This window comes from Sebastes umbrosus, chromosome 8, assembly GCF_015220745.1.
Source record: "Sebastes umbrosus isolate fSebUmb1 chromosome 8, fSebUmb1.pri, whole genome shotgun sequence".
Classification (NCBI taxonomy): Eukaryota; Metazoa; Chordata; class Actinopteri; order Perciformes; family Sebastidae; genus Sebastes; species Sebastes umbrosus.
This window is the reverse complement of record NC_051276.1, coordinates 34,924,622-34,937,853: the sequence shown is the minus strand read 5'-3', so window position 1 is coordinate 34,937,853 and position 13,232 is coordinate 34,924,622. Positions and strand designations below refer to the sequence as shown.

The window sequence follows — 13,232 nt, the reverse complement described above, 5'->3', positions numbered from 1 at the left end:
ACACGGGACATGCTAAGGTTTTAATTGAATTACCTTCAGTTGTGTGCTAACGAACCCTCATGGATTTAAACCAACACGGCCTCATTAAGTGGATTCAAACCTTAATCGTCCCTTAAAGGCTCCATCAGCGGTTTATGACCGTTTAAATCTCAAATATATTCATATATATATATATATATATATATATATATATATATAAATATATATATATATATATATATATAAACATTGTTGAAGTATTTTATGACTTTTATTAGATAATCAACCACAGAGAGATGCAACTCGTCACATATGGACGCTTAGTCAGGACCCCTTTTAGCGTCATTTTTCAACGTGCAGGGTAGTCTGATAGACTTCAACTCGTGGTTAACAGTTACGTTACGTTACATGACGTGACGTGACGTGACGTGACGTGATGTGACGTGACGTGACGTGACGTGACGTGACGTGATGTGACGTGACGTGACGTGACGTGACGTGACGTTACGTTACGTTACGTTACGTTATATTACATTACGTTACATTACCTTATGTTACATTACATTATGTTACGTTACGTTACATTACGTTATATTACGTTATGTTACGTTACCTTATGTTACATTACGTTACGTTACGTTACGTTACGTTACGTTACGTTACGTTACGTTACGTTACGTTACGTGAGTTAAAATAGTTCAGTTTCACACACCATAACTTGGTTTCAAACGGGACACAAGCAGCGGTCTCCTGGGTGAAAGTCCTGTGTTTGTTTGACCCATCCATCCACCTCCCTGACTTCTCCCAACGTAGACTTTGTCGCTCTTTATTCTACGTCACCTGACTTCCTCCTTTACTCCCGTCTTAATCAGTTTAAACCTAAATGTTGAAGGAGTGTAATCTCAGATTAAACCTAAATGTTGAAGGAGTGTAATCTCAGTTTAAACCTAAATGTTGAAGAGGTATAATCTCAGATTAAACCTAAATGTTGAAGTATAATCTCAGTTTAAACCTAAATGTTGAAGAGGTATAATCTCAGATTAAACCTAAATGTTGAAGTATAATCTCAGTTTAAACCTAAATGTTGAAGGTTTATAATCTCAGTTTAGACTTGAAGGACTATAACCTCAGATTAAATCCCTCCGTGTTCATGCTCTCTGCAGCGCTCTCACATGCAGGAATTCAGCGCTTTGCTAAATGAACTCTTGTTAATATTGTGTTTTTTCTTTTCCTGCAGCCGTCTAAATAATTAGCTTTTGTTGTAGAAAATGATGAATTTGGGCAGTTAATTTATCGATCGGCCGGCTCCTCCGATGTGCTTTGCTTTAGAGAGCCATTAATCATTAGATGAAAACACCTAATTCTCCTCTCGCTCTGCTTTCTCCCTGAATCCCTTTTTCCTCTGCTTTCTGTCTCCGACGGCCGCGACGCGGAGAAGAGGTGTAATTATAGACTAATGATGATGATGATGAAGATGAAGGGGAAAAATAACAGTTTATGTACATTTAGAACACGTAGGCCCATACATTAAAAAATAACAGCAATAAACAGCTCAACATTTATATCAGTTAAAACGATAAAACCAACTCACCAAAGCTGTGGATTTATGAGACGTTACGCTGATTCAACCTCTAAATAATAAGAGGTGCTATTGATAACATTGATAACATTCAGCCTCTAGATGTCTCATTCTCTGTCCCCCGATCATTGTATTTACTTCACAACAAGTCGTTGCCAGACATTTACCGTCAATCTCAGACATTTATCCGTTTTTTTTTCCACACTAACTGACGACCCAGAGATACCAACGTGGTTTTATTATTGGCTCACAAGCCTTGTTATAACGTCAGATATCTTCCACAGAGATAAACTAAACATTCATTTTGGACCCGCCAACATTTTTTAAATGATTAATTAAAAATTATAATATTTTTTTTCTTCAGGAAAAGAAATACATTTATTCTCATCTTTCTAAAAGCTCTGTAGATGTATTTAAAAATATATATATATTTTTTAAATATATAATATAATACATTATATTAATATAATATTATATATATATATATATATATATAAAATAGCCTATAAATGCATGTAATATCATTTTAATAACCAGTTTAATATAACTTTTATCTTCACATTACTATCTCATTTTATTTGACTTCAACCAAATATCAGATTTTTTTTTAGCAAATATTAAACATTTTATTTTAAATTTCTCTGATCAGTGCATGTAGGAACATTATATGTACTATGTTACAATCTGGATCCAAATAAACATAAAAAAAAACTGAAATTATTCCTAAAGTAGTAACTTCAATGTATTTTTTTAAGGGCTGTCAAAGTTGACGCAATTTTGTTTTAACGCCACTAAGTTCTTTAACGCATTAACGCAAGGTCCCTTGACCTCTGACCTCCAGATGTGTGAATGTAAATGCAGTACCTGTGAGGGTTTCTGGACAATATCTGTCATTGTTTTTGTGTTGTTAATTGATGTACAATAATAAATATATACATACATTAATGCATAAAGAAGCATATTTGTCCACTCCCATGTTGATAAGAGGATTAAATACTCTACAAATCTCCCTTTAAGGGACATTTAGAACAGATAAAAAATGTGCGATTAATCACAATTAACTATTTGAATCATTTGACAGCCCTAATAAAATTCTACAGAACACCCAATTCATATATTAATACAAAATGCAACCACCTTGTTTTTCATAACATTAATATAAAGTCATTAAAGAAGACAAAAAACAATATTTTGGGGGTTGAAAGGGTTGTTCTCAACAGCTGACAAACAGTAGGAGTTAAAGCCTTTATTAGTGGTTAATTAAAATAAAGATTCTTCTATAATATTTCCCCACCACATATAAATACAGTCATGCAGAAATATTCCTTTAAATGCAGTTTAAAGTGATTAGAAGTGAGTTATTGTGATTACTAATGGCTGATTCTGGACTGAGATCTCATTCAACTTCCTTTAATGCTAAAAACTCTGTTCTTCCACTACTTTCCTACAACTCATGAAAAAGGTAATTTTTTGACACTAACGTTGTAAATAAGTTTACATTTCTATTACAATACCTTCAAAAAATCTCCAACATAAACTAACATCTAGGTGGAAACAAAACAAGGTCATGTTTAGATTACCTACTGTACCGGGAGGGGGGGGCGGGGTTCGAACCCCCAACCCCTATGAATTCCCCATTGGCTGCCGTGGACCCTGAGACCGGCGCTCCGGCCAATCAGACGGCCTGTTGTCGCTCCACATTCCTCCGCGCTGAAAAAAGTCTCTTTAAGCCGACAAGAGTTCATTTTCAGACGCTTATGTTTGTGTTTTTGTTCGTTATCAATCCAGCATCCAGCAGAGGTCCCGGGGATGACAAATGAGGCCTGTCAGGGCGACGCCAGTCATAACAACACACACACACTCACACACACACACATACACACACACACATTTAGGTTTTCAGGCGTTTAGCTGATGTTCTTATCCACAGCAGCTCACAATGACTGATGTACACACATGTACTGTATGTGTGTGTGTGTGTGTGTGTGTGTGTGTGTGTGTGTGTGTGTGTGTGTGTGTGTGTGTGTGAGCAGCAGACGGGTGGGAAAGCTTGGGGTCGTGGATAACAAGTCAGAACCAGAAACACAATGAGGCTCGGCTGTAATCTGTCTTATCTGCACACACACACACACACACACACACACACACTGAGTTGCAGAGAGAGGTTGATAAAGCCGCTGAGGTGAGCTGACAGCAGGACGACCACCAACCACACCAGTAATAATAATAAGAAGAAGAATTAAAGCGTTGAACGGGCCCTCGCCCTTTGCGTCCCTGGAGCTAAAGACTCTTATACAACATGTCAAGTTTGGGGCTGATTAGACGATGTATAGTCAATTTACAACAACAACTTCCTGTTTCCTGTAAAAACCTCAAAATCCGCCGTGCCGCCGCCGCCGCCGCCACCATAACGCCGTTTCACGCAAACACCAAAAGCTTCGCAATTTAGCATCATGAAGGTTTTGAGATTCTGAGATGGATCTCTTGAATCCTCTAAGAGGAGTATCGTTAAAGTACAGCATGTATAGAAGCTCTACTGTTTCCACCCGGACGACAATACAGCTACACCGAATATCGTTTACTCGGTGAAAGAGGTGCTCGCGACACAACGTGGTTGGAGCTGCGCTCGCCGCACATCACCGCCTACAGCGCCCAAAGTTGGGCTTTGCTCGAGGTGCAAGCCGTTTGAAATAATGTGTTTCAGAGCAACAGTGGTGGCGTTGCTGCGTTGTGTCTGTAAGGACCTTCAGTGAGTGAGAGAAGGAGAGAGAAATGGAGAGAACTAATATCAGTTTATGCCAGAGAATCACACTAGTTCACGTCAGAGGGGCGAATTATTCAGTTTTCTTTACTGAGAATTAAAAGTAAAATTAAAAGTAATCAATTATTTTGTTATTTTCATTCTTTAAAAGTCACCAGAATGCAGTAAAGTCTCTGAAACTCTCATTTTTGGATTACGCTATAGTTTCTAAATCCTCTCTATTTTAGAGGTTTCAAAGCCGGCAAGTATGGTGTTGAGTTATTATGAAGTTACGTTAGTGTTAGTGTTAGTGTTGTGACATTTGTGATGTGTTTTTAGTGAGGTTAGTGACAGGAGAAAAGGAGGAAATCAAGTGACGTAGCATGAAGAGTGACAAACTCGATGGATGGGACTTTCTCCCAGGAGACCGCTGGTAGTGTCCCGTGTGAAACCAGAAGTCAACCTTGATTTATTTGTGATGTAACTTCCGTACTTAAATAACTCTACACTTCTAGAGTTATTTTAACCCAAACCACCATATTTTCTTTAGTTTTGTTGTCTAAACCTAACTAAGTAGTTTCTTGTGAAGACGTAACTTTATTTTGAAAAGACCGTGTGCATAAAACGAGCAGAAATTGACCCGTGTTGCTGGACATTCGTAGGAAAACACAAGAAAAATGAGGAATAACTTTATGTAAGATGTCATACGAACCGTTGTATGAGAACACGTTGGAGAGGTAGAGCGGGTTGTCCACTGATCGCCGGGTTGATGGTTCGATCCCCAGCTCCTCCTGTCCACATGTTGAAGCGTCTCTGGGCAGCAGGAACCCCAAACAGCTCCCGATGGTCAGACCAGCACCTTGCATGGTGCTGCCATCGGCGTGTGAATGAGAGGCAAAAATGTATAAATTGCTTTATGAAATTCAGTTAATTTACCGAAAGAGGAAGATATCATGTAACATGATCGGAGCATTAGGAAGAAGGGAGCTCGGGTGTTTTATTGGACAAATAAAATGTCAGAGTTCGATGCCGTTTACATCCTGACTGACCTAAACCGGACTAAACCATAACCAGAAAACCTTCTTATGGGACGTTTTAGACCAGATTTACTGTCTTTCAGAAGATAAATAACGCTACTAACTTACGCTAAATGTTGTTGAGGAAAAACTGTCATGTCCATTTTCAAAAGGGTCCCTTGACCTCTGACCTCCAGATATGTGAATATAAATGGGTTTATGGGTACCCACGAGTCTCCCCTTTACCTCCCTGTATAAAATGATCTGTGGTGACCTCTAGGATAATCACAGCCTCATGAAACTTTACAGCCACAAACTAGAGACCTAGAGCATTCAGAGGATGGATGGATCAAACTAGAGACCTAGAGCATTCAGAGGATGGATGGATCAAACTAGAGGCCTAGAGCATTCAGAGGATGGATGGATCAAACTAGAGACCTAGAGCATTCAGAGGATGGATAGATCACACTAGAGACCTAGAGCATTCAGAGGATGGATGGATCAGACTAGAGACCTAGAGCATTCAGAGGATGGATGGATCAGGCTAGAGACCTAGAGCATTCAGAGGATGGATGGATCAGACTAGAGACCTAGAGCATTCAGAGGATGGATGGATCAAACTAGAGACCTAGAGCATTCAGAGGATGGATGGATCAAACTAGAGACCTAGAGCATTCAGAGGATGGATGGATCAGACTAGAGACCTAGAGCATTCAGAGGATGGATGGATCAGGCTAGAGACCTAGAGCATTCAGAGGATGGATGGATCAAACTAGAGACCTAGAGCATTCAGAGGATGGATGGATCAAACACTAACATGTACAGGAGCCTACGTTGCTCTGACTGTATGAACATTTTTGTGTCAATAAAGATAATTTCAGTTGAACTGAACTGAATCTGGAGAAAAAAGAGGCAGAAAAGCCAGAGAGGGAAAACAGAAAGAAAAGAGAGAGTGTAGCGGCAGCTTGCTCTAAACCGTCCTCGCCACTTCTAGCAGGATGTAAAGGTTTCTGACTCACGTAGACTACCATGTCCAACTTCCACCTTTTGCCTTCTGCAGACACTCCCTGGTCAGCTTCAGAGATGAGGCTCGTATAGTGAGTGAAAAGTTTATTCCACGAAAATTGGACTATCAGAAACGGACCAAATCCTCTGGAAAATAACTGAATCTGTGATCTCTGTGATCTGTGTGGTCAGAAGAATTGTTGCTCCCCATCCTGCTCCACTGTAGCCTAACTAACATTAACCATACTTAAAGGGACAAGCCCACATTGTTCTATAGCAGGACGACTAGAGGAGCACAACAGGGCCAAACACACATCATTGAGTCCATATAGATCAAAGTCCATTCCATTACATCACTAACTGACCTTCTACTGCATGTCAAACAGTTTTGATTGCATAACACTATGTACTTTTTAAATGATAATGAAATGCAAAAAACTGTAAATAATACAATACAGAGAGTTTTGAAGATGTGGATGGAGAAAAAGAAAAGAAAGTGTCTAAGAGTGGAGAAACAGACTGAGAGAGAAATAATACGTGTGAATTAGAGGAGGGGGGAGACTGTAGGAGATAAGGGAGGAGGGGAGAGAGGGTGAGTGAATGGAAGAGAGAGAGAGAGAGAGAGGAGAGAGAGAGAGAGAGAGAGAGAGAGAGAGAGAGAGAGAGAGAGAGAGAGCAGCAGCCTCTCTAGTTTTGGCTCCGGAGACGCGCAGGACGCAGCGACCTGTCCCGGCTCATCCTCCATGGTTCACCGGGACAAACCTTCCACCGCTGTCCGGAAATCAGCGCACAGGAGCCGCACACACTCTGACAGCAGAAAGCCTCTCCTGAGCTCCAACTTTTGCATTTAAAAAAAAAAAAGAAAAGAAGCATCCTGTAAACTCCTCCTGGAGGAACTCAGCGGAGCGTCTCCGCGTCTCTCCCCGCTGCACCGCTGCCTCTGCTCGGCCACGAGACACCACGCTGCACCGCCGATCTGACCTGGACTTATTACAACCCGGACCTGTTTATTTATTCATTCTGATGAGGAAACTTTTTGCTCCCCGCCTGGTTTACATCGTAAACTAACCCAAAGTGTGCGTGTGAGTGTGCGCTTATTGCTGTTATTTGGTGGTTTTGTTGGTGCGCTTGGCTGTGCGTAAAATCCGCTAAAAACATCCATCCGACACGGAGCCAGCGGAGCAGAGCAGCAGGGTCAACCGGGCTGAAGTCAGTGCTTTATTGGCTCTACACTTTAGACACATTTTATGTCTCACAAATTGTATTTTATTCAAAAAAATCCACTTTACTGCTCATCTTTTTTTTTTTTTAAACAATATTTGTAATGAATTTTTACATATAGACATACATATATACACATACAGACAGACTAACAATATTAATAATTAAATTATACAATGAAATGTTTAGTCAGAATTTCAAAGAAAGAGTAAATCATGACATTTCATGTATTTCACTTATCTAACAAAGAAAACTAATAAAATAAAAATAAGACAAAATAAATAAATACCTCAAAGAAGAAGAACAAAAAAAAAAAAAATACTGCTCATCTTTAGTAGTAAAATAGAGTAAAAATACTTTAAACTCGTGCAAGTCTCAGTTATAAGATGATGAGGTTGGAAAAGGAACAAGATCTCTGGTTGTGTTGGTGACTGATGCTTTAAATCATTTAAAATGTACCATATTTTTACAGCTTTTAAAGAAATAATGTGGATTTATTTATTAATTTTTACAAGTAGAGAGTTGAAACAGTGATGCTGACTAGGTGTGCAAACAATCAGTCTGTACTTCTGAAACTCAAATATGTGTTTTAGCTAATCTCCAAACTATCTCAATATTTATTTGAAGCAGAAACACACAGAGAGTTCAACTTTCAGTCTGCAGAATAAAATCTGTGAAATCCTGCAGACTGAAAGCGTGTCAGACTGAACTAACTCATCACCTGGAATGACAGTTTGAAATGGCGTTTAGACGCAGTTTTTATTCACAAAAATCCACTTTACTGCTCATCTTTATAGTAAAATAGAGTAAAGAGACTTTAAACTCGTGCAAGGGTCAGTTATAAGATGACGAGGTTGGGAAAGGAAGAAGATCTCTGGTTGTGTTGGTGACTCTGATGCCTTAAATCATTTAAAATGTACCATATTTTTACAGCTTTTAAAAAAATAATTTATTTATTAATTTTTACGAGTTGAAACAGAGACGCTGAAGAGAACAGAAACAACCTGTCTGAATCAGAATCGTGTTTATTGCCAGGTGTAAGAGCAATACACTAGGAATTAGCTTTGGTTCTGTTGGTGCAAGTTAAACAGTATAATAACAAAAGAATAAATACAAATGTTAGAATAAAATAAGAATAAAACAAATTAATTTCTACCAATATACAAAATAAGCTATAAACAAAATATAAACAAAAATAAACATGATATAAACAGATCGTGCAAATATTGCCGGTGTGCAAAACAATCAGTCTGTACTTCTGAAACTCAAATATGTGTTTTAATTAATCTCCAAACTATCTGAATATTTATTTTAAGCAGAAACACACACAGAGAGTTCAACTTTCAGTCTGCAGAATAAAATCTGTGTTTTAGTGAAATCCTGCAGACTGAAAGTGTGTCAGGCTGAAACAAACTCATCAAGATCTTCTGTAATTTACTGTTAACTTCTGATTCTCTTATTTAATTATCACCACGTGTTTAACTTTAAAGTAGGAAGTCTCATTTTATCTTCATGCACTCAGTTTTAAGCTTTAATACAAAGACAATGTGAGTGACGAGGGAAGCCATGTGGAATCAGACTTTAAGCTAAATGCTTAAAATTCAATCAAGATGAAGGAGAAATTAATAATTAGGATTAAAAACCAAAGCATCACTTTAAATAAGATGATTTAAACACTGCATGTGCTTCGTTTGAAGCTTTAGTTTGGATTTGATTTGACACCTAAAAGTTATTTTTAATGCAGTTAACAGTTACACATGTATTTAGATATTTTAATGATCCACCAAATAAACTAAAATTGAAAAATTGAAGAAGAAACAGACTCAGGAAAATGTGGATGTAATGTGAAGGTTAAACTTCTCGTGTGTTCATGTTTTATTTTTAATTTAACACAAACATTAAAAAGACTGATGTTGTGCCTTTTTCTGTATTAACACCTTGAGTGTGAACCGAAAGTAAAAACCTGTAAATCAGGTGGAGATCTGGAGCGATCTGACTCAGATAAATGCTGAAAAAATGAGAGTTTATTTGAGTGATGAGGCTGAAATCAGCTTCTCACCTTCAGAGTAAATGTAATGCAACACACACTTTGATGTGTGTTTGTTTTATGTCTCCGTTAAAAGCCTGAAAAGTGATTTTTAATGTGGAAATACGGTGATTAATGTGACCCGTTAGAGTGTCTCCTAAAGTAGTGAAACAGACTAGATTGTAGATTTCCTGCGTGTGTTTATAGTCGATGTGACACAGTTGTGCGTCTCGTGTTTAACATCCTGCCGTGACCTCTGCTGCTGCTGATTGACACCTCGTCCTCTCTGATCCCCCCCCCTCTAGCCGCCGGCGGGCAGCCATGCTGAAGCCGGGCGACCCAAGCGGCTCGGCCTTCCTAAAGGTGGACCCGTCCTACCTGCAGCACTGGCAGCAGCTCTTCCCTCAGGCGCAGCTGAAGGCTCCTCTGGCCCCGCCGCCGCCGTCTCCAGCTGACCGCCTCTCCATCCCCATGGACGGCCTGCGCCCGTCACGCCTGCACAGCCACCTCCTGGCCTCCACACACTGCACCTCCTCTTCCTCTTCTACGTCCTCTTCTTCTTCAGCGGCTCTCACCCCGTCCTCCTCCATCTCCATCTCCACCTCGGCAGGGATCTCCCAGCTTCCCCTCCAACAGCAGATCGCACTCTTCGGGCAGGCGTTGGCCCCGGTGTGTGGACCAGGAGGAGGACCAGGAGGAGGACCAGGAGGAGACCTGATGGTGGTGGTGCCCCCAGAGAACCAGCAGGGTCACAACCCAGCGGCGGGGCTTCTCCACCAGGCCAAAGAGCAGAGCTGTGGGGGGGTCGGCGTTGTGTCGTCCAGCGTGAAGAGCAGCGGAGGAGAGGAGGGAGGCAAAGGACCGGCGGCCAGGTTCAAGCTGACGTCCGAGGAGCTGGACTACTACCTGTACGGACAGCAGAGGATGGAGATCATCCCGCTGAGCAACCACACGGGAGAGCTCAACAACCGTACGTACACACACACACACACACACACACACACACACACCTCAGGCCTGTCGCTGGAGTTTATCAGAGGTGTGTTGATGCTATAATTCTCTTATAATATTAAATAAAGGCTCTCAGATTGTGTCTCTGATGCTCAGCGGGGACTTTTGAACTTGTGTCACTTTGTTTTATCTGCTAAAACTATATTCAAAATATAAAAATATTCTCAGAATATTTAATATATGATATTTTTCCACATATTTATATTTTGCTCAGCAGTGTGTTGTCACCATGTAATGGTGTTTCAATCTCATTTATTATTTATTTATTAATTATTTAATTATAATATATAATATTTTTCCAAATATGTATATTGTTCTCTGCAGTGAGTCGTCACCCTGTAGTGTTTTAATCTCATCTATTATTTATTTATTATTATTTATTTGTTTATTATTATTTAATTATAATATAGGACATTTTTCCACATATACTGTATATATTGTTCTCTACAGTGCTCCTGTGATGGTTCATTTATTAGTTATTATTTAATTATAATATATAATAATTATGGTAATATATATTTATATTATAATGAAGTTGAGGAATAATAATTATTAGTATTAATCTAAAGTGTTGTCGTGACTTTAATATTTTTTCTAATACTAAGTAGAAAGTTTATAGTAACTCTAATATCTCTATAATATTAACACTGAATAGTGAGTTTATTAAACTATAATTAATCTCTTTTAATTATTTTTGGATTCATCATAAAATAAATCAAAATGTTTTCTATAATATTTGTATAATATTCCTGCAGGGAATGTGGTGTTATCAGCTACGCAGCTGTTAATTCATAATATTATAATTCAATATTTTAAATTAAATTAAATATAATAATTAAATAATCATAATATTCATAATTATGATTTAAATAATTATACCATTTTGAATTCTCTTGCAAAAATGTCTAAATATTTTATTTCATCGAGCATCAATGGTGCTTTAAAAAAAAATACTATTTCAACATTATTTATTTAATCAAAGCAACACAAAACGAGGCCTGAACTGCAGCTAAACATTCACTTAAATCAGCGATTAAAAATAAAGAAGGTGAGAAATAAATAAATTTGTTATAATATTTATAATAAGTAGTTTTTTCTACCAGTTGTAAATATAATAAAGGATGTATTTAGTTTTGTGGGATGTTACAGTTGGTTGGACAGCTGCAGGGTTGGGCAGTAGGAGCTGGAGGTCAGAGGTCAGAGGTCAAAGGTCAGCAGCCTGGCTGGAGTTCAGAGCGTCAGACAGCAGCTCAGAGTTAATATTAACCAGACTCCATTCACACTCTATGGGAATAAGCATCGGGGGGTTTTATTCTGTTTCTCTCATGCTAATGATTAATATCACTTTAACTCCGATCAAAGCGATCGATTATTTACATTATTAGTTTTATTTCAGGAGAGTTTTCTTCCGTTCAGGTAGTTTAAAAAAAAAAAAAAACGGATCCTCAGAAGTAAACTTTTATTTTTATTTTCCCGTCTTTTAAAATAAACTATTTTTAAATTATTATTAGAAATATATTTTGAATCCTGTTATTTGTAGTTTTTAACTTCACACAGTAAAGAAATAAAAACGCGTGAATTGATCATTTATGACTCTGATATCTGATATGAGTCCGTGTGTGTGTCTGTGCGCGTCTTTTACGCATGAAAGCGCTCAGTCAATATCTGTCCACGCACACGCACACACACACACCCCGCTGCATGCACACGCGCGCCCCGCTGTCTTGTTTAAAATCTGTGGCATGACGTTTATTTAAACGTGGAAATTTGGTGTTTTGGCAGCTTCTTTTTATTATCTTCTTTTTCTTACTTTCTTTTGCCCGATTCTATATTTTATTTATTTTAACACCGATCACACTCCTATAATCATTTTGTATAATTATATTGTTTATTCTCCACGGATTATAATTATTACTCTAATATCAGGCGTTTTATTTAAAAAAAGATTAGAAGAAACAGTTTTTTCATCATATTTTAATAGATTATAATGTAGCTTTAGTTTATTTTCTACCATGAAATCACAATTTTCTTTTATTATTAGTATATTGTGTATAATATTGAGGAAGTATTTTGTGTCTGCTGCGCGTCATTTACGGAGACTTTGTTGAACTTTATGTTTAATATAAATAGGATTCCTTTAATATGTGTGTTGCGCGTCTCTCTCTAAACAGCGTGTCCAGCCTTTAACAGCCTCTATTATAGATGTAATAATATCATCTTATCGACGTATTGTTTTACTATAATATATGTGTAATATGTCTTTAATATTGGACCTTTGATGTGACTGTAGTTCTTTTAAACTTGTAATTTAATGTAGTGCGCAGTTAACAGGCCGATATAATAGTTGTGTATATATATATATTCATATATATAATGGTGTCACAGAGCTTATAATACTGGTATAGTACTCTAGTAATGATGTCCTATAATAAGAGGTAACTTCAGAGTTTATTATGAAGTGACTGTCGCTGCTTTTTGGTTTCAGGCTGCAAATCCTAAAACACCAGGGACATTATGTAGATGTATGCGCGCGTGCACGTGCATATGTGTTTGCACGTGCATGTTTGTGTGTGTGTCTATGAGCGCGGTGATAAAACGGACCATCAGCAGTAATCTGCGTCGATACGAGCCGGCAGCACCGATGAGGGATGAAGA

The 13,232-nt window shown here is 38.2% G+C and overlaps 2 protein-coding genes across 4 annotated transcripts in view; one reads left to right on the top strand and one right to left on the bottom strand.

Annotated features, from left to right (window-relative positions):
* Positions 1-13,232, bottom strand: part of LOC119492980 (actin, non-muscle 6.2-like) — an 840,607-nt gene that overhangs the window by 536,849 nt on the left and 290,526 nt on the right. The gene's annotated exons all lie outside the window — the stretch shown is intronic.
* Positions 6,960-13,232, top strand: part of prdm6 (PR domain containing 6) — a 107,733-nt gene continuing 101,460 nt past the window's right edge. For 2 of the 3 annotated variants that reach the window (XM_037777881.1, XM_037777883.1), the window contains exons 1-2: positions 6,960-7,401; positions 9,872-10,536. In XM_037777881.1, the coding sequence (XP_037633809.1) occupies positions 9,888-10,536 (649 nt within the window). In that variant the 5' untranslated portion in view covers positions 6,960-7,401; positions 9,872-9,887. Of the gene's footprint in view, positions 7,529-9,871; positions 10,537-13,232 lie in introns of all 3 variants that reach the window. The other variant, XM_037777882.1, reaches the window with a different exon arrangement.